This window comes from Gymnodraco acuticeps, unplaced genomic scaffold, assembly GCF_902827175.1.
Source record: "Gymnodraco acuticeps unplaced genomic scaffold, fGymAcu1.1, whole genome shotgun sequence".
Classification (NCBI taxonomy): Eukaryota; Metazoa; Chordata; class Actinopteri; order Perciformes; family Bathydraconidae; genus Gymnodraco; species Gymnodraco acuticeps.
The window spans coordinates 2,751,921-2,778,172 of record NW_022989768.1 but is presented as its reverse complement, the minus strand read 5'-3'; the positions used below and the strand labels follow the sequence as shown (position 1 = coordinate 2,778,172).

The following is a 26,252-nucleotide window of genomic DNA, read 5'->3' as shown; positions in this document are numbered from 1 at the left end:
TGCTTGGGCTGTTTGTGAACGGGCAACAATATGTAGAAAGGCTACTGACAAAATAGTTGCTTGGATGAGCATTTTTATTTTTGGGACACTTTTTCAAATGCATTTTATTATAAGGACTAAGATTTTATTGAGTTTCATGAAAGGTAAAATCACAGTTCAGTGCCATTTACAGTAATTATATTTATTTTTTCTTAAGGATCATCAAGTATTCGAAACGTATAGCACATTTAAATCGGTCAAATACCAAATATATTTTGGTAAAATCTGTTCTGCCTCTGGAATGCAATCTTTCTGTCTATACATCACAAGGACTTCCACAACATAAACATACAGTTAATTGTCTATGGCATGGGCAGATCATCCTCCTTATAATACACATTAATTGTTTCGAAAAGTACAAACAAAATAAAAAATAGCTCAACACAAATTGGAATGTGTAAAAGCTGAAATCAGGTTGCAATTTTGTGCATGAAGGAGCCTCCTGTTAACCCTCCCAGTTGAATCGCCCCTAACTCTATGCTTATCTCCATGTGCATGTCATATGTTTGTGTGATAGAGGAGCAGAAAGAGAAAAATAGCACTTGTGGGGCATTATATTTTATAATTAAATGGTATTCTTATTTGTACTTATATATTTTTAGTTACAGAAAATGATTTCCAAGTACAGTAGAAAAGCAGTAGGTCTCTGTGTGTGTGTTTTCCTCATGTAACATGCTTCACAGCTGATCCTTTGGGCCATCTATTATAGCACCATGACAGAAAAGAAACCTGACTCATAAATCTTTTACAGCAAACTTTCTCCCTTTTTATAAAAAGAAAAGCACAGGTGTTATTTGTGACACAAACACTGGCTCCATGTTACTAAAGTGTCACAGTGTAGCCGTGAGAGTGTGAATGAACTAGCATGTACAATACCAGGACCAAGAAACAAAAGCAGCTTAATGTGAATCAGCCATCATATGATGTGCTTTTCATAATGTGAGATGTAGCAAAATGAAAAATGTGTCCATTATAAACACAATTGTACAATCACGTCAACTAAGGCAGATTTCTACATGATTGGACATCTTGGTAACACTACCACTATGATTGTTGGGCTTTCTCTTCCTTAAGTTAACTGACTTTTATGTGATACTTATTTCTCATAGTTGCATGAGATTTAGAAAAAATTCCAAGGCAAGGCAAGTTGATTTATATAGCACCTTTCAGCACACGGCAACCCAAAGTGCTTACATTTTTTAAATAAAAGACATTTAAGAATAAATACAGTGGAAGCACATTATAAAAAAGCATTTAAAATCAGGCATTAAAAAAAGCAAAGATAATAAAATGAACCCAACAGGTATAAAATACATGGATAAAAGCCATACTGCAGTTTGAATTTGAACAACTCATCCAAATGCAGCGTCAAAAAGATACGTTTTTAGTCTGGATTTAAAAGTATAAAGAGTTGCAGCTGACCTGCAGGATTCAGGGAGTTTGTTCCAGATGGTCGGGGCATAAAAGCTAAATGCTGCTTCTCCATGTTTAGCTCTGACTCTTCTAACAGAGAGCAGACCCGTCCCAGAAGACCGGAGACTCCTGCTGGATGGTTCATAGTTTTGCAGGAGATCGTTAATATAATTTGGTCCTAAACCATTTAGTGCTTTAAAAACCAGCAGCAGTACTTTATAATCAATTATTTGACAGACAGATATAGATATGTTCTTCAGGTGATAGTATGCAGAATTAGTTACTGTTGTAATGTGACTGTTAACATTCTGAGTCCATCACTACACCTAGATTTCTAGATTTATTCGTTGTTTTGAAGTCTGCCGACTAAAACTCTGCGATGACTTTTAATCGTTCCTCCTTTGCTCCAAAAACAATCATCTCAGTTTTCTGTTTGTTCAATTGGAGAAAGTTCCTACTCATCCAGTCATTGATGTGCTCAATGCACTTACTCAGTGTTGTAATCGGAGAATAGTCTCCTGGTGACATTTTAAAATAAATCTGGGTGTCATCTGTATAGATATGATAACTTAGGTCGTTGTTTTTCATAATTTGAGCCAGTGGTAGCATATAGATATTAAAAAGCAGAGGTCCTAAGATGGAGCCTTGAGGAACCCTGCATGTCATATTTGTCAACGCTGATGTGTAGTTGCCTATAGAGACAACGTTTTTTCTGTCCTTTAAGTAGGAATCAAACCAATTTAGAACTGTTGCCGAAAGTCCCATCCAGTTTCCTAGTCGGTCTAGCAATATGTTGTGGTGGTCAACAGTATAAAATGCAGCGCTGAGATCTAATAATACTAACACTGATATTCTGCCACTGTCTGTGTTTAAATGGATGTCATTGAAGACCTTTAACAAGAACAGTCTCAGTGCTGTGGTTTAGTCGAAAGCCTGACTGGAACACATCAACACCGTCATTTAAAATTGTTTTATTTAATATTGTAAGCGCTTTGAGCACCAGGAAAAGCACTTTATAAATGTAATGTATTATTATTATTATTATTAATATTATTATTATTATTAAAAGCATGAAATGACTCTTTTTCAATCATTTTGCCTAAAAATGGGAGGTTTGATATTGGCCTATAATTATTCATTACGGATGTGTCTAGATTATGCTTTTTTAAGAGCGGTTTCATTACTGCAGTTTTCAGGGCATGTGGAAATACACCCGAGTGGAGAGACTTGTTTACTATGTGAAGTAGATCTGAGGCCATGCAATGAAAAAACATCTTTGAAAAATCCGGTTGGAATAATATCGAGGCTGCAGGAGGAGGATTTCAGATGTTGAATAATGTCCTTCAGGTCTTTATCGTTTATCAGATGGAATTGTGTCATGATGTCTGAATTGATTTTAGGTGGACACAGGGACATAATCAAGTAACACAAGCCCTTGTAGCTGAACAAAGTGAATGTAATGACTTTAAATAAACTCCTGAACTCTGCACACGTGTTGTTACTGTACAAATTGTTAATAAGTGTTACACATGCACATCATCATTTTATGGACACTGGATATGGATTGGAGTCTTACATGCTGCCGTTAACCAGATTTGGATTAGACGAGTACTGATTAGGCATGTGGAAGTGAAATCGATTGGCCTGAGGATGAGAAGCTGGCGGGGCCATGTTCTTGTACGGTTGTCGGAGACGTGATGGTACACCCAGGAAGTGCAGTCTGAATCTTGTCCATTCTCCAAAGGTCATTTGTAGGAGCTCTTTGAGGTCGTCTGTATCACCAAAGAGCAGGGCTGAACCATTGAGGTTATTTCTTCTCACAATATCATTATACTTACTTTGGTAGTCCAGCCTCTCCAACTACAAAAAAGTAGAAAATGTAAGCATTATAAACACAAGAGTAAAATGATTTACTTTCAAATCCTCCCTATGACTACTAAATGTATATAAACTTCCTTTTCTGTTGGATTTGCAATAGTCCAAAAAACGTTATGTTTTTGCTTCAGATATACATACTTTTCTTCAGCTGTATTTCTGATAGAGTAGCTCCACAACACGTTACACTGCACTTTCTGACTGACCACATGTGTTTCCAAATCAATCCAGACTGAAAGCTTAAACATTACAACTTTGTTCTTACTTCTTTACAAACATCTTCTGTATCCATGTTGATGATGGTTGTGATTGGCAGAGGGGCTAGGTTCCTCATCCAGCCAGAATCTTTCAGCCTGGATGTCCCTCTGATGTGAGCCAGCTCCTTCCTGATTGAATGATCCAGGTTTACTGTCGAACCTTCAAAGGTCTTCAAGTCCTTTACGGTGAATTTGAAATCTACTGTGAGAAATCTTTCAAACATTTCAGGATCTCCATCCTGCTCCAGGAGGTCCTCAATCTGTGCACTCATCACATACAGCTCTGCCCTGGATTTTTGGAAGACTTTCCACAAGGTTTTTGAATCGTCAGCCTTGGGAACATTGTCAAGTTCAATATCTGCTCTCTGCTGAGCGTCTTCCACACACTGGAGGATCCAGCTGAGGCGGCAGGGCCACTGATTAGCTAAGACCACCCATGCAGCGATGTATTCTGGTCTAGGAAGCTCTTTCTGCAAGGCCTTCATGACTATCACAGTCACTCGAATGGAGTTGATCACCCTCCTCATAGACGTGGCATCCTCTAACATGTACTTGTTAAGATTCCTCTCGTTGCTGTTCAGGATGCTCCTAACCAACTTCTCTACTTCCTCGTCCTTTACATCCAGTGCTGCTGTAGTTTTATCCATCAGTGGATATGACTCTTGCGTTTCAATGGCAAACTCCACTGAGAATACATCTGAGGAAGACTTTTTTTTTAGAGCCCCAGTTCCTTGCTTATATTTGCTCATGCTTAAGTCATCAGGGGATTTTGAATTGCTAGTGAGGCTGTCAAATAAACTGCGCTTTGAGTCATCGCCCAGTGGTGGGATTGTAAAGGCCAGAGTCACAATTCCGTTCAACAATGCATAAGCTCTGTCTTGTTTGCTGAAGCAACCATCTGCAAAGTTCACTTTCTGTACAAGAACATCTGGATCTACAGACAGAATGGAAATATACGGACTTTCCTCATCTGAAAGCAGAATGTTAATGGCATCCAAAACTGCAACAATCTTCTTTGGGGAGCAGCGGTCGAGATTGGTGATCTTCAGTACCACTCGGATCCTCCTTCTCTCAAACACCTCCATAAACTGGATGAATTGAGACAGTAACCACATTTCTTTCCTGACGTCGTTCATGAAGCCAAGTTGGCTGCTGACTCGCTCATTGTCCATTCCCTTCCTAATGTTCAGATCCTGGCTGAAGATGAGGTTCTTAACCATCTGAAAGACAAACCTCAAAGCTCCTGCTGCAGGGAGTCCAATGGAAGCGATGAACAGGCCCTCAAACACTCCCACATGGCTTGTGTTTGTTCCATTCACTGCTCCACCTGGTTTCATCTCAGGATTGGGAAGACCAAAAGTCAATGTGAAAACCAGGATTACAAGTGGTACCATGAGGATGGACAGGAGGAGAAACCACAGAGGGCAGCAGCAAACCTTTTTGGACCTCCAATGGTTGAGACCTTCCTCCACTCTCTAATTGTTTTTAATAAAAAACAAACAAGATAGAAAAATCAGACACAGTTAGACGTTACTGTAGTTTGTTTAGTCAGGCTAGTGGCATGGCTAGGTGGCTAGTTCTTTCAAGTGAATAGCCTCACACTTTTAGACAAGTTTGCTATAAATTGTTATGCATTCATTTACATTGCCTATATTAGCACTACCATTAACCTTTAGCTGCATGTCTTAAGCGCTGATTAGCACATGTTAACATGTTAGTTAAAATCCTAAACCGAGAAGGTTAGCATTAAGAACCACTAGTGCAACTGTACCCTCTTTGTGTAATAACCTAGAGAAGTGAAAATAAATTCCCAAACCTTATTCTGGACTTCCATTTCTTCATCATGTTGAGCCACACGATAGAGTACAATCTGTAATTTCCCAAAGCTCATCTGCATGGCCTGAAACAGCCGTATGGCTAGCCCGGCCCACAGCAGGTCACTGCCTGCAAAATGCCACGCACTAAAATGTACATAAATGAATCTGACGTTATGGTGCTGCTGATTGTCCTCTGTCCAAATGGGTCTGTAGAAGAGCATTCTTCCAATGAGAGCTAGAAAACCGCAGATTGATGGTCTAGCTGAGCGAGGCCGGAACCTTCCTTTGTATTCCTGCTCAATCCTCGACGCTTCCTGCTTCATGTACACTGAAGAGTCACAAAACATAGATAATATTATTATATAAGATACATTGTTTATGCTTTTTGGATACATATATATGGATAAACCTATAATTCAAAGCAGAGTGAAACACTGAGATGTAGGTAAAACACCATGCTGGGTAATGGCTTGGACTTAAACAGGATATAAATAGAACTTATGTGGAATATTATAGCCCTAACTTTGGTACTTAGACTTATTTAGCTTGCACCAACCCTGGCCATGGTGCTAGACCTGAAACCAAAATAATCAGTCTGCAGGAAAACTAATGGTATGCAAAAGATTGTGCTTTTCAATCTGTAATTCCAATGTAGAGCCATTGAAAACCATATTTATTAATCTGTTTAAAATCCTTTCAAAGCGTTATATTTGTATCAACAAGTCCTCCAACTCATACGACCAAATAGGTCGATTGTTCAACAGCTTATTACGACCTATAGTCACGTTTTAAAGTTTAGCACCTCTAGTGGTTGTGTAAGAAACAACAATTTGCAGCATATGGGCCAACCCAGTCTCACGGTATTTCGTGTAATAGTCACAAAATAAATGTAATATATTAATTCGTGTTCACCTTTTTTTCGTGTCACACAGAACGATTTTAAAAGCAATGTATTTCTATTGGTAGTATGTTTCGTGCCTGCACCACGTCTTTTTGTCCGGTCGGGTCTTGGAAGACCGGAAGCTGTGTGGTTCATAGAAACATTTTCTTACTCAATATCAAGCCACGATTATTGTTTTTATTTTAAATTGTATAATGTCAGACTTTCTTTTGCCGTCCGCGAGGAAAATAAATGGGGCTCAGAGCCTCAGAATACTGAAATCTGTATTCTTTAAATCTTTTAAATCTTCTTAAAGCTGAAACACAATCTTTTTTGAAAAAGTTAAGGGGTGCTAACACTTTCTGAATGCACTGTTGTTTTAGATTTGTTTTGCTGTCTACAGTGTTTCGGAGAATAATGGTATGTGTACTGAACACAAAGATCCCCCAGAGGCCTACGGAGCAGAATTACAATGTCTACTTTCCACTCAGTTAGTTGTGAAGAAATCATTTAACTATGAGCCGGCGCTGAGGTGGTGCACAGCCCATTCATATGCCAAGACGTACCTCAGTGAGTTTTATCACTGCAGGGGCTATGTCAGTGCAAAAGAATACACATTAGGTTTATGCTGCCATAGCATTTAATTAGCGTGTGCAGTTTTTACAGTCAACATATACCGTTGTTTCAAAAACTTCAGTCATCATTACAGTGTACTTTGTGGTGTCAGTAAAAAACTAAAAACGGTCTGTTTGCATGCAAACAGATGAAGTTGTAGACTTGATGCCAACCTATTCGTCCTATAAGATCCTAACATTTATATTTGTTCTGTTATGTACATTTGTTGAAAACTAATGCACTTCACTACTCTTTGCACTTGGATGCAAACTGCATTTTGTTGTACTCTGTGCAATGACATTAAAGTTGAATCTAATCTAATATGAGGTTCCTATAGACTTTAGACACTGCCTGAGTGCTTAAAGTTTTCATTTAAAGATGTAAGCAGTCAAAAGAAACGACATGCTGGTGCACCGAGAGTGTTAACATACCTTCCATTTGTCCGAGGATCATGTTAAGTCGATTCTGACATGAAGAGTAGAGTCCTACAGTGGCAGGTGATGACACTTTTGTCAAGGTCTTCGACAATGCATATGCATATATATCATCTGAAAAGAAATTCGGGAAACAACATGGATAACTCATTTAATATTTAATTTTAAATTCTGAAAAACATTAGTTAATATCTTTAACCACAGTCTTCTAATAGCAAAAACATAACATACAATCAATAGCTCAATAGATGTTTCACAGATTTAATCTGAGAAAATGCTCAAAGGACTAATCTTTACTGACATCGTTCTTGGTTAAGAACATTTCTGCTCAATAATGTTGAACTGAACTGAAATTACAGGTATGTCTCTGTAGTACATAACACGTGTTCATTTAGGAATTTATATGGTGAGCTTATTATAATGAATAATAATGAAGGAGTGTCTAACCATAAATACATGCTCTGTGCTGTGCATTCTTTGCTAATTGATTAATGACAACAATTAAGAAAAACAAGTCATAAAGAAGGTGTTTCAAGATGAAATACTGCTGGATAAATGATGAAAAAAACACATGAGGGAAAACAGGACCCTGCATTAATGAGCTGCTCATCCCTGGTTTAGATAGTTTTGGCGTTCAAACTCATTCATACATTCATTCTTATATTCATTCATTCATAAACTGCAAACAACTCACCTTTTGTTGGATTATACATGATTACTGTGTGGTGCTTGGAACGTTCAGCTTTCAGATAAATCCCCTCAACCTGCGAAGAATGAAACACATAAGGAACTCAATGCATACTGTGGAGTTGTGTGTGTGTTTCTGTGTGTCTGTTGGCGTGTTCTCCGTTTGGTAACAGGTCCCTCCGCTATGGCAAGCCGATTTAGCTTTTATTCATTTCTGGAGGATATTGCAAAAATGCAATTCTTACTAGTAATAATGTTTATTTCTGATATCAAAATTAGAATTTTAACTAGTTAGAATGCAAATTATCGATATCAGAAATTCAATTGTAACTAGTTGTAATGTATATTTCTGATATCAGAAATGCGATTTGAACTAGTGAGATTTGCATCGTTTTTCTCATTCATTTCAATGGGAGTTGGAATTTGAAGTAGTTCAAATGCCAATTTCTGATATCAGTAATTAATTTGTTACTAGTTACTATTACATTTGAACTAGTAAAAATACCAATTTCTGATATCAAGAATTCAATTTCAACTAGTCGAAATGCCAATTGTTGATATCAGAAATACAATTTGAACTAGTTCAAAATCCTTTTTTGATATCAGGAATTCAATTGTTACTAGTTATAATTCAACTTTTATTTATATCTAGTTCAAATTGTATTTCTGATGTCAACAATTGGATTACTGATATCAGAAATTGGCATTTGAACTAGTTCAAATTCCAACTCCCATTGAAATGAATGAGAAAAACGATGCAAATCTCACTAGTTAAAATCACATTTCTGATATCAAGAATACACATTCTAGTTAAAATTCAATTTTTGATATCAGAAATAAACATTATTACTAGTAAGAATTGATTTTTTGATATCCTCCTGAAATGAATAAAAGCTAAATCGGCTTGCCATACTTCTCGCTGTATATAATGCCTGATAAAACAATGGTGCTCTCAGTCATCAGTGAGAGGAGCTCCCATGCAAAAACCCAGTCATTTTGACAACCCTTGTGTTGTTTAAGCACTCAGTTTAACTTCGGGATTGAGTGAGAAAGATCTGTTTGTTCATGTACTTAACACCTCTACAACTACATTGAAAACACCACAAGTGGAGTAAATGTCCTTGAGAGTGCTTAAGCGGCAGAAACAGCCATTTTCAACCCACATGTTATTTTTTCCTTTTGTTCTGAGTGTTGATTGACAGGCATTAAAGTGAGTTGTTTTATGGGTATGATCTCTCCGTGAATGCAGGCTGTTCTTTTTTATGTGCGAAAATGTCAATAGTCTGGCTGAGTCAATGATTACCTTGCATTGCCTAGTCCTTTTCCCTGCTGGCAACATATTTTCTCTCCTTGTTTCTTGTCTGCGCATGCCTAATGTGTACAGTGGCCTCCAACCCCCGGTACGCGGCCGGTATGTTGGTCTATTAGACTCTTAACAGACCAAAATAAATCTTAAAGATATGTTTAGAGAAAATATAGGCTTTGCTTTGATTTTACGTGTGATATAAATGTTAACAAACAATACAATATTATTGTAAACCATAACACTTTAATTATGTTCTAAGCACCCATTAGATAATAACTGATGTGGCAGAAATGTGTTAATAGTGAAACAAGCTTACCTGTTTATGTTCCAAATGTCAGTCCTGATCTTTACTTGGACTCTTAACATATCCAGAAAGAGGAAAGGACCATGCAGCTAAGGTGTGTTGAACCTTAAACCCCCATGACGTGAGAGCTGTAAAACTTTACAACACTGATAACAGAAGGAAATAAAAGGCAACTGGTAACCACAGGCAACGTCTTTTGGACTGATATTTACCAGGAAGTGAGGTCACGATCTTTTTGTCCATTCTCCTTTTCCAATCCGTAACACCATACTACTCCTGCTGCTCCCAATTTTCTCCCTATTCATATCATCTGAGTGAAGTGGGTAGTTCCTGAAAGCATTACAAGGTACAAAAATCCCCATTTTCTTGATAGCTTCTGGCATTCACTATCCAAGTTTTTAACTTCTTGCAAAAATGTAACAAATTGCCATGCCGGAGCCTGTCTGCATGTTTCCTGAACTGAATTCCTAGTTTGAAGCCCCTCAGGTTGGGAATGGCTGGATTCCTCTTCCTGGTCTGAACTGACATGCAAAGTGTTTAAGATGCCCAGAGCAGTATTTGTTATGACACAACTGGTTAGTCAAGCTTTGACGAACAAGCTCGAAGCCTAATTTCCCTTGGCTTGATTTGTTTAGTTTCTTGCATTAGCTTTCTTTTACCATCTGGTGTCGCAGTATACACAAGAGAGGTCCTTCAAAACCAACTACGAATAAACTGTGTATGTAAATAATGTCAAGTTGACTAATTTAATACATAATGTTCCAATGTTATACTTAAAACATTATTTTGTTGAAGGTTGAAATTAAAACAAAAAACATTTCTATTAAAATTGTCATTTATTAAAAGATGGCTCCAAATGTATTTAAACATATAACTATATAATAAGTATTGATTTATACTAACAGAGAGCTTTGTGTGCACAGTTAGAGACGGATACACCATAGAGACAATCATGCATGGGATATTTTAAAGTTGTTAACATACATGCATCAAATGCACATTGGTGTCAATATGTAAACAACCTCACACATAAGCACCAGAGAGCAAAATACTCCGTTTTTAGGTGATATTGATGAAATGAAGTTTAATTAGTGTATGTCTGATTAAGATTTAAAGTGCTCAGTTTGAGGGTGACTAATTCTGCCTTTACTCAGAGACTGAGTACCTGATTGTTCAACTACTTTAATTAACTTGATTGTCATAGAGAGAGTGGGTGTGTGTGAGTGTGTGTGAGTGTGTGGTTGTGAGGTTGTGTGTGAGAGAAAGAGGATCTCAGTTATTACTTGGCCAGGAGTCTTTTGCAAACCAATACTGATTTAATTGGATTGTATTTCCCCTTCTGTGAACCCTCACCACATCTCGATCTTTCACCACATAAACCTTGCAGTTAAGTTAATGAATGCACCTTCATGATTAATCCAAGATAGGTATCAGACAGAGATAAATTGTATTCAGAATTGGATGAACTTGGAGGGATTTTTTGCTCGAGGCAAGAGGAAATTAAACTAATATTTTAGGTTCAGGAAAACGCAATTTTTTTTTCTATCAGAAGCTAGTTGAAATAGTTTGCACTTAGGGTCACGTGCATCGACTGTGATTCAGGAACAAGTAAAAAAAAGTGCAATATTTAGAAAAGAAAGTGGGAATTTAACACACCAACAGAGGGCGCTAAAGTATTGTTCATGAAAGCTGCACAATGACATTTGATCAGCACCCTTCATCACACCTCTCTGCTCTGTTTGGTATGTAGGAGCAGACCCGACAGTGAAGGAGGCATTTACTGAAAATGGGGAGCGGTCAAGAGCTTAAGATGTGCTAGAACTTCTATTGGATGGGCTGATGATCTTTAATCTAAATCAGAAGCTGCAGAGCACAAACAGAAACACACAAGCACACACACATGCACACGTGCACGTATATATCCAATTGTATTCCTTATCCATTGTTCCTGAAGGCAGACAAGCCTCAGTATTGACACGCCTGACACCGGCTTGCCAGGCCTAATTGGCTTCAAGACCTCTTGTTGGTGTGATCTATTGATCAGTCTCTCTGCAGATTGTGCTAAGTCACAGGGAGAGGACAGAGAAATAGCCAGAGATACAGAGAGTAACGCTGCTAAATCTGGGCATGATGTCTTAAGCTTTGCTGCTCCCTCGGCAGACCTGCACAGCAAGCAAGGATGATGATAGGGTCTTCACCCTGAGGCACAGGGGTCCAGATCCCTGCCACAAGCTGATTCACACACACCAATTGTCTTTTATTGTCACCAAGGGATGATGGCACCAACAAATGGAGGTTTCTAAATGCTGTGACCTCCAAAGATCTATAGACACTGTCTGCTTTAACAATCCCACCAGAGACAACGAGATGAAAATTCCTGCACACGCGCAAAATCTACTTTTGCTTGATACCTCCGTGGCAGATATTAAGAGAAAAAAAGGCATGAGATTGCCACCGAAGAGCCCTGCTGGGGCAGGGGTGAGTGGAACGGTATGCATGCTGATCTTGTATCTATCAGCACAAACATCCCATACATGATTATTTTTGCCTGCACCTTCAACCTCCTTTCCATTCACATTCAGATCCCAGATCACATCATCTTATTTTCATCTATTTCCATTTCGTCCTCTTCTCCTCATCCTCATCCCTTCTCAAGCAGTACAGCCATTTCAATGGAATGCTTATCCGGTTCTTAATCCTACTTTTGTATTCTATACAGCCTTCCCTCAAATCCCAGAAAAACTCATAAGAGAAACATGTATGTTTATGAGGCCTGCCACACAATATGTCCTTCGCTACCTCGTAAAAGGCAATACATTCTCCTTTATGAGGCGCACAAATGTCCTATTCTCTTCTGCGTGTGAGGGCTACATTCCCATATGGTATTACATTTATGATGCACGACAAGGCTCACAATTCTCCATCTCCTCTGCAGCATGCTGCGAGTGGAGCTGTCCAAAAGTCATGGCTGTGACAACGGGGATCATTATACATTTTTCTTTCTGTGCGGCTGCCTCTTTGTATTCCTCTCCACGCTCCCATGAAATCTGTCCCACCGTGTGAGAGTATAGCTGCTACCAGGTTCACAACGAGCTCCTCTCCAGGTGGTGGTGTTGGAACGAGTGCCCACTCTTGGACCTTTCACCCAACCTTACACGCATGTGTGCACATATTCACTCCAACCCGCTGATCCTGCCTCGTGTTTTATTGTCAATATCAGTCGGTTGACGGGTTGATGGCTGTTGACAGGGGCTGGATTGTTGAGGTGAAGATGATGGAAGCACTTGCAGAGATAGAAAAGCTGAGGTTGAGACCCCTTGGAGGGTGTTATTAGGCTGTTATGAAATCTGATCCCTATCAGACCTTTACTGAAGCACGGGGAGTGTATCAGTATAGCCAGATGCAAGTGTTGAGTCTCTGCCTTCCTCCATAGGTCCTTAACTCCCACTCTCCTTCCTTCCTTACTCAAACACAAACACACACATTTCTCTAAACCACCTGTATCTGTGTTTTACAGTCAACACAGCCTGCAGTCTTGCTCTGCATGCGAACGATGGAATTGCTTTATCATATGAGAAAGGACACTAATCTTATTTGTATTTCATGAGCATAATACACCTCAAGGCACGCAGCATACTCTGCATCATGACACCAACACCTGCTGTTAGCTCGCTTCAAAGCTCTAACAAGATACCTGAGCGCTCACTGATCATTTCTGCATCAGAGAGAACACTGCTGTAAAAAGCATTATGTTTCCGGGTTTGAAACAAACAAATGTAAAAAAAGGTGAACCTGCAACCACGTACTGTACACGATGCTGAGGAACATGTGCATGACAATTCAGTTTGTCGGACATATTGTCAAGTGGGGCTGCAACAATTATTTCCTTGTGAATAATCTGCTCAATTTGCTCATTCAAAAATGAGTCCATATTTATGTTTTTTGTAACTCTATTTGTTCATACCCAATTTTGGATTTTATCGGCCTGTTGTCAGTTCTGTAGGACTACTTACTTTGTCCAGACTAAAATATCAATGCATTGCGATTACGTTTTTAATACATTTATTTAGCGCCACCATTGGTTTGACATTGTTTGGAGTTAAATGTCTAAATAACAATAGAATAGATTGCATTGAAATATGGTGCTGAATGCTGATATTCATGACCTCTCAGAATAAGCTATAATCTTCAAACTTTGATTATCACTTTTCCTGTAGCGCCATCATCCGATAAAAAATCTGAATTTTTACAATAATAAGGTTTTTTTTATCAAATACCTGCCTACTAATGAGATGTTTTCCTTTTGTTTAGTACACACACGAGAAGCCACACACTAAACTAAGAGAGTGAACATTGAACGTGCTGAGCATGTAAGCATTGCCTTTGTGCTCATGTTAGCAAGCTGACATTAGCTCAAACCACCTCTGTGACAAAGTACAGCCTTAGAAATGCAGGGGCAGATTGGCCTTTAGGAGCACTTAGACATTTCCATGTGCCTGAAGATCGGTTTGGTTTGGCATGACGTCAACTTATTATCATACAACATGACCAACGATAACACAGCAAATATAAATGAGTCTTAGAATCCACTCTTCAGACGCAGTGTCAACAAAGGGACCAAAGCTAACACCACACACACACACACACACACACACACAACACACACACACACACACACACACACACACACACCACACACACACACACACACACACACACACACACACACACACCACACACACACACACACACACCCACACACACACATACACACACACACACACACACACACACACACACACACACACACACACACACACACACACACACACACACACACACACACACACACACACACACACACACACACACACACCTTTGTAGAGGAACATTTGCCAAGATATGGAATTGCTGTTATTACATTTTCTGTGATGTAAAGCTTTTATAGAGTCCTGATTTTTTTGAGTTTTGTATTACACCTGCAGTTAATTAGCCTGTATCTATAATTTAATGTTGAGAATTTTTTTTTAATGATTGACATTGTTGTAGCTGATGTTACATTTCAGAGTTTGTTAAGTTTACAAGATCATCATTTCAAGGTTTGGAACGTGTTATTCATTTGCTTTTTCTTAAAAAGTGTTCCTTTAGATTAACATAGTGGCGACTTTATAACTAATCCAAATTAAAAGTGGTACCGGTCACATTAACACATACGTTCAGCCTATACAAAACAAGTGGTTTGGTGGTTCGCGCTGCACAAACAGGTTCGCCTGTGTTAAACTACCGGATGAAATCTTTGTCTCAGTCCGATACGCATTGCAGCTTTCATATAAATCGTTACAGAAATAAAGATTATTTAAATGAAACCATTCTGGTATCATACACATAATAAGGTGTACATGAGATTTGAAACGGTAGCAACATGTAGGAGTGGCTCAGGTATGTGTGAAAAACAGGCTTCATCCACTACATTTGTCACACTTCACACATATAAACATGCATATGAATATTTCTCTGTTGCAGAGGTGTCAAGATATAATTATGAGTGCTTTTAAACTGTTGCCTATGTTTCCATTTATTGATATGTCAGGTCTGGGTTCATGGTGACCAGAAATAGCAGCTATTTAAACAACCAGGCTGGAGAAAGACAAACGGTGGACACACAAACGTTAGCGTGAATGTGAATCTGATTGAAGAGACAAGAATCATTTAAAGTGACTCTCAGAGATTATTCTAAACCCCTTCTGTCAGCTGTGGGAGAGCAAACTCTAATCCATTGCCACTGGGTGGATTAATGTGCTTTATTCCACTATTGTGCAATCACAGATCTTTTTCAGTGTCCTGCTTCACAGCTAAAAAAAGGATGGGAAAAACACGTCTCCAACATTTGCCACTTGTTGCTTTGGAAACAGGGCAGGGGGACACAAAGAGAAGTACAAGGATCTGCAAACTGGCAGAGGAAAAAGGCCTTCACTGTTGCAGGGGGGTAGAGTTGAAGAGGGAGAGAGGATGAAGACTAGGGAGTAGAGAAATGGAGGATGAATGAGTGGAGGACAAGGGAAAGAAAGATGGAAGACCGATAAAGAGACGAGAGGAAACCACTGTTTAGTGAATGGAATACAGAGCAATTTTCTGTTACTAAAAAGTAATTTATCTATGTCGATAGTCTATTAGTCATGTATTCAAGTGTGACCCCCCCCCCCCCCCCCACCTGCACACACAACCACCCACATACACACGCACTTCTCCTTTAACATCCACAGTGTGTGCGTATGAACATGTGTGTATCTGCGTGTTGTTGTGTGTCTGTGTGTTTATGATGAGGCTGTATTGCTTTTTCCTCCAGGGTTGGGATCTGCAGGGAGAGAGGCAGTGCTAAATTGCACAGATAAGATCAATATGTAGTTAAAGGGTGGGGCTGTGCCTCACAGAGTGAACGCTGTATAATATTGCATTAGCTCCACATATTGTAAAATGGATTGTTCTTAAAATATGATGTGGATTACCTGTCAAGTGATATTATCTTAGGACGATGACTCAGTGCTCAGTGATTACTTTTCCCTTCAGGGTGTATGAAAGGTCAGTTACAAGTTGACTGTCCACACAAGAAAACAACATCATCGTGTCAGGGAATGTCCCAAAAAGTTCAATTTGTGAGAGTGAGGAATCTAGCGGCCACAGTAATTATTAATTATGAGTCTTGTTAGAAGAGTCAGGGATCATTATTTTATGTGTGAGGCAACATCATGTTTGACTCAAACATGGTCATTTATTTGCTAATTATTTATTGGTTAAAATTAAATCGTACACAAGCAGCTTGGTTAAAATCATCTTAAACATACTATTAATTACAATTTAAGTAAACCTCTTTGATGCAGTCTTATATATGTCAACATCAGGAAAATACAAATTACAATATGGTGCATGTTTAGTTTAAATTAGACAACATAAACCAAAACTATTGCTAAAATAAAATATGTTATTTTTTATGTCGGAGAAGTGAATGGATTCAGGTTCAGACTTACCATGAAGAAGTATCTATTGCCCTCTGCTGAGAGACTGCACACTGTTAACCCTGCTGGCACGGGACGAACACCCTGCAGAGACGTGTCCTCTGGCTCCCCGGCTGCCCCTCTCTCTCTTCAGCTCTCCCACTGCCTCCATAAGAAAAACAGCATGTCCTGCTATAACCACCATTACATATTAAACATAATCATGTGTGATAATGAGGTCATAATTAAGACAATTCATGCAACAATGCACACATATTTCTCTGTCAACACACACCTCTAAAGACTCCAACCAATTTGATGTATTCATTTGGACACAATATAATGAATATTTGTCTGATCTAAAAATAAGTACTGCTTTGATAGATAGGGCTTCTCCAGAGTTGACAACACAGAGCATCAAATGTATGACTTTGAATATGTTGTCAATCCCGAAAATCATGTTTAATCACATCAGAGACACTATTATACTGACAATCAGCTTAATAATTTCGTATTTGATCGTTCATTTCCTTTGGAACAGTTAAACTGCGGAATTCTTTACTCAAACTTTACATTGATGAATATCAGAAAACATTTGAAAGTAAATTACAATCATAGCCTTATCCAAGACAGAAAACATAGGAGAACATATAATCCTAGATTAATTGAACCAACAAGACTGTTGAATGAATGAAAGACAACAATAGGTGCAGTTTTTTAGGAAATTGGACAAGGAAAACACTCTGTGCTGGTAGTTACATTACATTTTTTACATTACATGTCACTTGTTAAAAGCTTTTATCCTAAGTGACTTATATGCAATCACCACAGGAAAAATGTGGGGGTAAAGTATCTTGTTTAGGGAGACAACGACATGCTGATCCGAAGATTGGGACACTTTAATCTGGATGTCAAAAATCAGAGTCACTCACGCTGTTGGGATTTATTGTCTTTATTTAGCCAACGACCCAGACATTCAAATATGCCTCAGCTTTGACACACATTTTTAGTTCTGGTTTGAGACATTATAATCTAATAATCAATATTTTAATATCAACTATGAATTGCATGACTTTTGGTATAAAATGTTGTCCCTTGTGGTGAAGAAGCCACTGATAATTTCCCTGAGCTCCACAGAGCATTTCAGAATCTTTCATCTCATTTGGTTGACTTGTGAAGCCCTCTGAGACAAATAGGATTTGTGATTTTGGGCTATATAAATAAACTTGAATTTAATTTAATTTAATTTAATTGATTGCTGTTATGCATGGTCGGCAGCTTTTTTGTTTTTGTTCAATCTCATTAATGTTGTTTCAAAGAGAGGCATGCAACTGTTGAAAGTGAAAAGCCACTGCTCAGCACCAGACAGCTGGTGAACATAGTGGAACATTTTGATCCTAGTTGGATGTGTTAGGATCTGTCTGTGTTGTAGTTTTGTATGTCTGGTTATGGGTATTTTCATCCTTGTATATTGTCTGGTCCTTCTTCCTGTGTGTTTCCTCCCGTCGTTAGTTTCCCTGGTGTGTCTAGTTGTCTGATTGTTTTCACCTGTGGCCCTTGTGTTTCTCCTCCCCTGCCCGGCTGTGTCTCGTCTTGTGATTACCCCTTCCTGTATTTAGTCTTGTCTCTTCCTGTGTTCAGTGTCGGTTCGGCTTGTGTTGTGAGTAAACTGCGGTGAGTGTTCTGTTCTGTCTCTGAATATTGTAGCCTTGAAATAAAGGAATTATTTTGTCACTTAAATCTGCATTTGGGTCCTGCTTCCTGCACACCGTAACATTACGAACCGACCAACAATGGACCCAGCGGATTTTAATTTTCATTTGGACTTGTTATCCCTAGAGTACACTCTTCAGTGTCATTATGCTGTATGGAGTATAACCTTGGCTAAAAAGGACAAAGAGGCTGTCCTCAAAAAGGCACAAATGGAGGTGGACAACATGCCATGGTTGAGAGGCTCATTGCCTGAGTTTCTCAGAGTTTTCTCACGCAGCCCTGAGTGCCAGTCTTCATTCTCTGACCCTTTCTTGGGATCCCGCCTGGCGTTTGGAGGTCCACGGAGCCTCCAAAAGACTTCTAAAAGACGCAAGGTCAGGAAGCTAGCTCGTACTCAGGTACCGGTCCTAGCAGCCATGGTTCCGGCTCCAGAGCCGGCCCATACAGCCATGTTTCCGGCTCCAGAACCGGACCTTACAGCCATGTTTCCGGCTTCAGAACCGGACCTTACAGCCATGTTTCCGGCTTCAGAACCAGACCTTACAGCCATGTTTCCGGCTTCAGAACCGGACCTTACAGCCATGTTTCCGGCTTCAAAACCGGACCTTACAGCCTGCCGGGGGTCCTGCCAACCCTTTGTCCTGTCTCGTTGGAGGCCCCGTCGATTACTCACCTGCCGGGGGTCCTACCAACCCCATGTCCTGTGCCGTTGGAGGTCCCGCAGACTACTCTTCTGCCGGGGGTCCTGCAAACCCCATGTCCTGTGCCGCTGGAGGTCCTGCAGACTGCTCTTCTGCCGGGAGTCCTGCCAACTCCATGCCTTGTTCCGTTGGAGGTCCCGCAGACTGCTCTTCTGCCGGGGGTCCTGCCAACCCCATGTCCTGTCCCGTTGGGGGTCCCGCCAACTGCCCTCCTGCCGGGGGTCCTGCCAACCCTATGTCCTGTCCCGTTGGAGGTCCCGCCGACTGCGCTCCTGCCGGGGGTCCTGCCAACCCTATGTCCTGTCCCGTTGGAGGTCCCGCCGACTGCGCTCCTGCCGGGGGTCCTGCCAATCCTGTGTCCTGTCCCGTTGGAGGTCCCGCCGTCTACTCTCCTGCCGGGGGTCCTGCCAACCCTTTGTCCTGTCTCGTTGGAGGCCCCGTCGATTACTCACCTGCCGGGGGTCCTACCAACCCCATGTCCTGTGCCGTTGGAGGTCCCGCAGACTGCTCTTCTGCCGGGGGTCCTGCCAACCCCATGTCCTGTGCCGTTGGAGGTCCCGCCGACTGCCCTCCTGGCGGGGGTCCTGCCAACTCCTGGTCCTCTTCCGTGGGGGATCCTGCCGAGGCCTGTCCCACCAGCGCCGGTTCCTGTCTGGCCGACACCGGGTTCTGCCCGGCCTCCTGAGAGCCGCGGTCTTCGCCCTCGAGCCCGGCCCCCTGAGAGCCGCGGTCTTCGCCCTCGAGCCCGGCCCCCTGAGAGCCGCGGTCTTCGCCCTCGAGCCCGGCCCCCTGAGAGCCGCGGTCTTCGCCCTCGAGCCCTGCCCCCTGAGTGCCGCGGTCCTCGCCCTCGGGCCCGACCCCCTGACTCTTCCTGCCACTGCCTTCGCCCCTCCATAACCCCCTTTTCAAGCTCTGCCTTGCCCCTGGGCTGTCAGCCCAAGCCCGTCCTCCAGACCCCCTCCACCCACCCTGTTGGCCCTAGTTTTGTGTCCCTCCTCCGGTCCCCCCTCCGCCCGCCCTGGTGGCCTGGTGGTGCGTCCCTCCTCCGGACCCCCTCCGCCCACCCTGCTTGTGGTTTTGGACTTTTTGTGGTTTTGTTTTGGGACGTCTGGGATCCGTCCCTTGAGGGGAGGGTACTGTTAGGATCTGTCTGTGTTGTAGTTTTGTATGTCTGGTTATGGGTATTTTCATCCTTGTATATTGTCTGGTCCTTCTTCCTGTGTTTTTCCTCTCGTCGTTAGTTTCCCTGGTGTGTCTAGTTGTCTGATTGTTTTCACCTGTGGCCCTTGTGTTTCTCCTCCCCTGCCCGGCTGTGTCTCGTCTTGTGATTACCCCTTCCTGTATTTAGTCTTGTCTCTTCCTGTGTTCAGTGTCGGTTCGTCTTGTGTTGTGAGTGTTCTGTTCTGTCTCTGAATATTGTAGCCTTGAAATAAAGGAATTATTTTGTCACTTAAATCTGCATTTGCTTCCTGCACACCGTAACAGGATGCATAATTCTCTGGAGTTATTGAAGAGCAAAACAGATTTAAAAGATGAGTATATTCCACTGAAAATACATGATACTACAGGTTCAAATACAATACATCTGATAAAATAAATGCAAAAGGTTTGTAAACTTAATTTGGGAAACAGAACAACACGTAGGCTCATGTCTGATACTGTGTCTCAGAAGGTTCCACTGATGTTTATTCATCTAAATATAAGACTGACCATGCATACTTGCTAATTTTTCAGCAATGCTTCACATTCGAACACTAATCCTGGCAAGCTTTTCGGCACAACGGCAGCCTTGAACTGTCGGCCAATACTGGAACAAGATTGGGCCTCAGTGTGGGCCTTGCCTTGGGGAGACGGAGAGAAACTAAAGCAGAAAATCTATTTCTCATAATTATGAATGAAAATACATTTCCATAATTCACTGAGCAGAGCTGTAAGACGCTGGAAAAAAGTTGGAGAAGGTTCTGCAGAGATGTCGACTGAAACTATTGAATATGTGATCAAATATACCTCACACCTACTCTGATTTACATAAGGTGAAAAACATAGGGTTGACAATAATATATAAGCTTTAGGAAGGGTGAAGTCACTTCAATTTGTTTTCAGTGAAAAATCAAAACCGTACACTTCACAACATCATATTAACAATTCAGCCATAACTGAATCTACCTTCTAGCCGTAGCCATAATCAGATTCCATTTTTTAAATGTATTTAATTACTTACTGTTCAAAGGTTTGCATGTGGAGTTTCTGCAGCAAACACCAGCCCTGTATGTTTATTCATTGTGAGCTCTGAGCCAAACTGAGTGGACCATCCATCAACGCACTCAGTTTAGGAGTGACTTTCTTTCTTTCTTTCTTTTCTCGTGCTGTTTTACCTCTCTTCCCTCCACCAGAGAGCGGCGCCTGTTTGCTGGTGCGTGAACTCAGTAGCCACAACAGAGCTCTGCAGAAAAACTAACTTTGTGCCTGGGCCCTGGTTTTCTCTGTCATGGATCATCAAAAGCAGTTCATTGTTATTACTTCCCCTGTTACACTCAACTATGGAACAACAGACATGGGGCTAGTTGTGATTGGTAGTTAAGACACATCATGCTAAGAACACCTGCTGGTTGGTAATTGTCACCAGGCGTCAAAGGGATAAAGTCACACTGTGCATATCCTGACACACATGCAATCAGTCGCTATTTTGCAGGCACAAAGTCACAGACACAGGTGCGAACACACACACACACACACACACACACACACACACACACACACACACACACACACACACACACACACACTGCTATAAGCATACTGTAATGGGCCAGTGTGTGTTTTAAATTCTCTTTGATGCTGTGGATACCCCCCACTGTTCACCATATTACTCTGTTCACATCAAACAGGTTGATCTGGGAAGAAACCGGGACATGATGACAAGACTGCAGCTCACTTTTCTGCTCATTCTGATGCTGGGCTTTTTGTTCAAATGAAAAACAGCTTCCTCTACCTCTTTTTCTTCTCAGTCCCGTCTTCTCTCTCTGTTGCGCTGCCATAGTTTCTCTTTTTGGTGCTTTTTTCTCTTAGAAAATCAAATCCTTCCTCCCCCTTCTTGTTCTTCCTGCCTTTCTTCCTTTTGTAACTCTTGTGTGGGTTTTCCTCACCCTTCTTTGCGAAAAAATGGCTTTGTACAACTCTTTACACCATTTTGTTTCTGTTCTGTCCGTGTATGTCTTTTTCTCCTCTCTATTTTTCTTGCAAATTGCAGTCCTTTACCATTCTCTTCTCGAGTCACCTGGAGCTTGCCACAGCATGCCAGCCCATCATAGCTGACGGTCAAGATAATCTCAGCGTGAGACACAGTTCACAGACAACGGTGACTCTTCCCAGTTGCTGTGTAACCTGGAACACACTGGGCTCCTCTAACCTACGGACCGGTGTGCATGTGCCGATGCTAAGGATTGACCCATTATAGACCTGATATTATTATACTGCACTCAAATTCATTCTAGGATTCAATGACATGAAACCATCACAGTTCCGTCGTGAACAAAATAAAGGCATAAAGCCCACGTGCATACATTTTGGGGTAAAATACATACATACAATACAAAAATAAAAATAAATGTCTTACACAAAAGGTGTGTTTGAATTACAGCGTCATAGGCACAGTTCTTTTGGTGAATAAGAACTGGAAACGATTGCATGGGATGCAGAATTATTGGTGATTTCGTTAATTTGACCTGCTTTGTTTGCAGAGATGTGCCATTACCATAATATCATAGTTTATTAAAATACGGTGCAGTAAAATACCTTAAGATACATCAGAAGTATTTAACCAGACCAGACCAACTGCTTTCAACCTATTCTTAAGAATCAATCTTAGTAGATAAACCAGTCTGAAGGGCTGTTTAGAACTTCACTGATGAACCAAACAATTAACAAACAGCTTCATGATTAAAGAAAGTGTTCATATCATGTTTACACTTCAATCCATGATCTTAAACATCAACCTCGTTGAAAACTAATAATAAGTATTGGTATCGGCCCTGAAAAAGAAAAATAGGCCCTGTCAGTTAATCCCTGGCCCATGAATGTCTGTTTTAATGTATGGCTAAATGAGATTGTAAAAAATCTTTATGTGTAGGAAGCAAGCGAAGAAACGCAACACATTACCCGCTTGTGTTTATTTTAGTCATGTGTGCAAATGCATCCATGTGTGAACCGAATCACTGGGCTGAAGATTTGTTCGCTAGTGTCTGTGCATGAGCCCATTGGTATGGATCGCGTGCCGTGATCTCGACCGTGATCTGCACTCAACACCCCCTCCCATCGCATAATTCTACCGCTACCTCCAAAGCCCCTCTAACCTTTCTCCTGCACACCCATCTGTCAATCATGGTCATTGCAGCATAGCAATATAGGGACGCTTGGTTCAGTGTTAATTGAACCCATACAGTTTACATTGGAATAAGCCAACATCCCTTATCTGTTACTCCTGGGGTAACACTACGTGGTTCCATTACTATACTCTGGGAATATCTACGGGCTGATAAAACCCTGGGAGTGATGAGGTTGGAGGCAGTTGTAGTTACAGAAGATGAGAAAATAAATGTATTAGTTAAAAGTTAAATGCAAGCCTGTTTAAATGCAAGCCCATATTGAAATGTGCCCTTGTTCTGAGATGATTCAGTGAAACGGCTTTCTCTTTAGGGGTTGTAAAATCGTTGAAAACACATTTCCACATTCCACAAGGTCATAGTATTTAGGCATAATTGTAGGTGTATACATATGGTGTCATAATATAAATTAAATAACAGAAATGTTTCTTAAGACTGTTATAAATAATATGGTCGCTGAGGAACTCAATGTGTGAGCATTTTTAGTACAAAAAGCTTCTTCATCTTTCAGGCTAGATACCCCCGGATGTTTGGGCTGATGTCTATCGTGTCATTCATCACTTGGTGAGGGTCAGTATGCTCCAAAGGAAGTCCTTGTCAGAGAATTTAACTGTAATATGTTATTAGAAAATAAAACCCTTTTAAATGTATTGAGTATATATATTGTGCTGTATTTCCTGACAAGGTAAACCCATCAAAAACTGACTGTGTTGTCATATTTCATGGTTTGTCGATTGGTTGCACTCCAGATACCCAAATGTATATCTGCTCCGAAAAAGTGTGTTTTTCACAACATGTCTCCTTTAAGGGTTCAGTAAGCTTGGTACTAACCAGGTTGTTCCCTGTGTCCGATATACAGTATACTACAGTCTATGTTTCCAAACACCTTTACATCACTGGGAGACATTGGATAACTGGGGATACTCTGTTTATTTGTTGTTACTTTCCAAAACCAACAATCTGACAAGCACACACTTAACCGACCTTCAAGAGTGGCCATGCAGAACAGAACACTTTACATTCAGGTGTGTTTGGACCATAGACTGTATATATAGTATACTGTATATCGGACACAGGGAACAACCTGGTTTGTACTGAACCCTTAAAGGAGACATGTTATGAACAACACACTTTGTCGGAGCAGATATACATTTGGGTATCTGGAGTGCAACCAATCGACAAACCATGAAATATGACAACACAGTCAGTTTTTTATGGGTTTACCTTAGTCAGGAAATATAGCACAATATATATACTCAATACATTTAAAAGGGTTTTATTTTCTAATAGCAGGGACAAAGTCTGTCTGGAAGCTTTTGATCCACGGTATTATTTTCTTCACTAGTTTATAAATGTGTTAAATGTCATTTAAATCAATTCTGCTTGTGGATTGACTGCATATGGATCCATACAGTCTGATGTTCTTGGTTTAGTTTGTGCTTATCAAATTGATCCTGACATTTGATTTCTGCCCCTCATAAAATATTCAATAACTTACATTAACATGAAGAGTGCTATTGCAAATGTAGTCTTTTCTTGGTAGATGATGTTCACTTCACCCGATCTGTTCAGCTGGAGAACTTATCTTGAGTAATCCACATTTACAAAGGAATCAGTTCACGGCGCCAATACAAAGTTTGGTTTTAAAGATGAGAAATAAGATGTATTGCTTTCAAGCAGAGCATTGCATGTTCTTGCATCATGTGCAGAGCAACATGGACATGCAAATGAATATAAAACACAGAATACATAAAGGATCTGTCTGATTGTTCAGGGAGTGTATTCCTTGGAAAATCTGTGCCTCGCTCCGTGTTCTCTAAACGAAATGACGGCAGAATAGTGCAACGTCCCTGACAAAATGTCATGTCAGTAATTGTTCTCAGCTGCTTATCCGCTCCACACCGAGGATGGGCTTACAGTGTTTCCTGCTCTGTCCCTCTCTCAAGCAATTTACACAAGCCACCAGTTCCACATTTAGGGGGGAGCCTTGGATATAGATCAGGCTGCAATCAATTGAGCGTCTGTGTCATTACAGGATTAGCTCTACCTACAGTATGGTCACACATATGTGTGGGCAAGTAATAGAGCAAGAGACTGCATGTTCCCTGGGGGAGATTAGTGCTTCATGTCCCATATTAAGTACAAGGGAGAGGCAAACATTAAAGAGTTTACTTCATTACAATTTTACATAATTTTCAATACAAATGAGTGATGTTTACTAATGTACTTATATGAACACAAATGACCATACTAGAACAAATTATTGATGATAAAGAATACAAAGTCTGTATTTATAATATATATAATTAATACACATTTAACACTATGAGAAAATAAACATCACAGTATGGTGTCAGACTAACATCCTGTCCAATTAATTTTGGAGGTATGCACTTTATGGTTTACATTAATTGTTACCTTTTTGTTTATAAAAAAAAGTGTAAGTGTGAAATGTTGTTCTATAGGTTGGTCCAACACATTGGTCCAGACTGAGAAATCTTTACACTTACATTTTGTACAGACATTCATGGTCCCAGAGGGAGGAGGCCTAATGACTTGTGTTTCCATAGACTTTTCTATTAGTGCCACAATTAAGTTGTCAGTTTTGTTTCTCAGCATAATGTCTTGAAAAGATTGGCTGGATTGCCATCTAGATTTAGTTTTCTGGCACTCAGATGGTGTATTTTTGAGATTCCCTCAAGCCCCAAAGTAGGTGAAAAGTTTCACCTATGTAATGAAATATCACCTCTATGAAGTTGCTATTTGTGTTGTTGAGTTAAAAGTGTTTCATACCTTTATGTAGTGTACCACAATGATCCCGCTAGCCTGTGCAATAC

The 26,252-nt window shown here is 40.4% G+C and overlaps 1 protein-coding gene across 4 annotated transcripts; it reads right to left on the bottom strand.

The window, feature by feature from the left end:
• Positions 1–74: 74 nt before the first annotated feature.
• Positions 75–10,125, bottom strand: nkpd1 (NTPase, KAP family P-loop domain containing 1). 4 transcript variants are annotated; one of them, XM_034218413.1, is made up of 7 exons: positions 9,840–10,125; positions 9,640–9,763; positions 8,025–8,094; positions 7,328–7,444; positions 5,401–5,729; positions 3,593–5,059; positions 75–3,312 (listed from the first exon to the last, which is right to left on the bottom strand). In XM_034218413.1, the coding sequence occupies exons 3-7, from the start codon at positions 8,041–8,043 to the stop codon at positions 3,025–3,027; spliced, it is 2,220 nt and encodes a 739-aa protein (XP_034074304.1). In that variant the 5' UTR covers positions 8,044–8,094; positions 9,640–9,763; positions 9,840–10,125; the 3' UTR covers positions 75–3,024. The 4 variants fall into 4 exon arrangements, with proteins under 4 accessions (XP_034074304.1, XP_034074313.1, XP_034074296.1 ...); XM_034218422.1 differs by having other exon boundaries at positions 9,640–9,732; XM_034218405.1 differs by having other exon boundaries at positions 9,640–10,125.
• Positions 10,126–26,252: the final 16,127 nt, after the last annotated feature.

Bases quoted from the DNA above. Each gene is read 5' to 3' on its own strand.
- nkpd1 (XM_034218399.1), bottom strand. From the start codon at position 9,386: ATGCGCAGACAAGAAACAAGGAGAGAAAATATGTTGCCAGCAGGGAAA. The intron at 7,445-8,024 runs GTGAGTTGTTTG...ATTTCTTTTCAG, and splicing joins CATGTATAATCCAACAAAAG to ATGATATATATGCATATGCA. The intron at 5,730-7,327 runs GTATGTTAACAC...GTGACTCTTCAG, and splicing joins GATCCTCGGACAAATGGAAG to TGTACATGAAGCAGGAAGCG.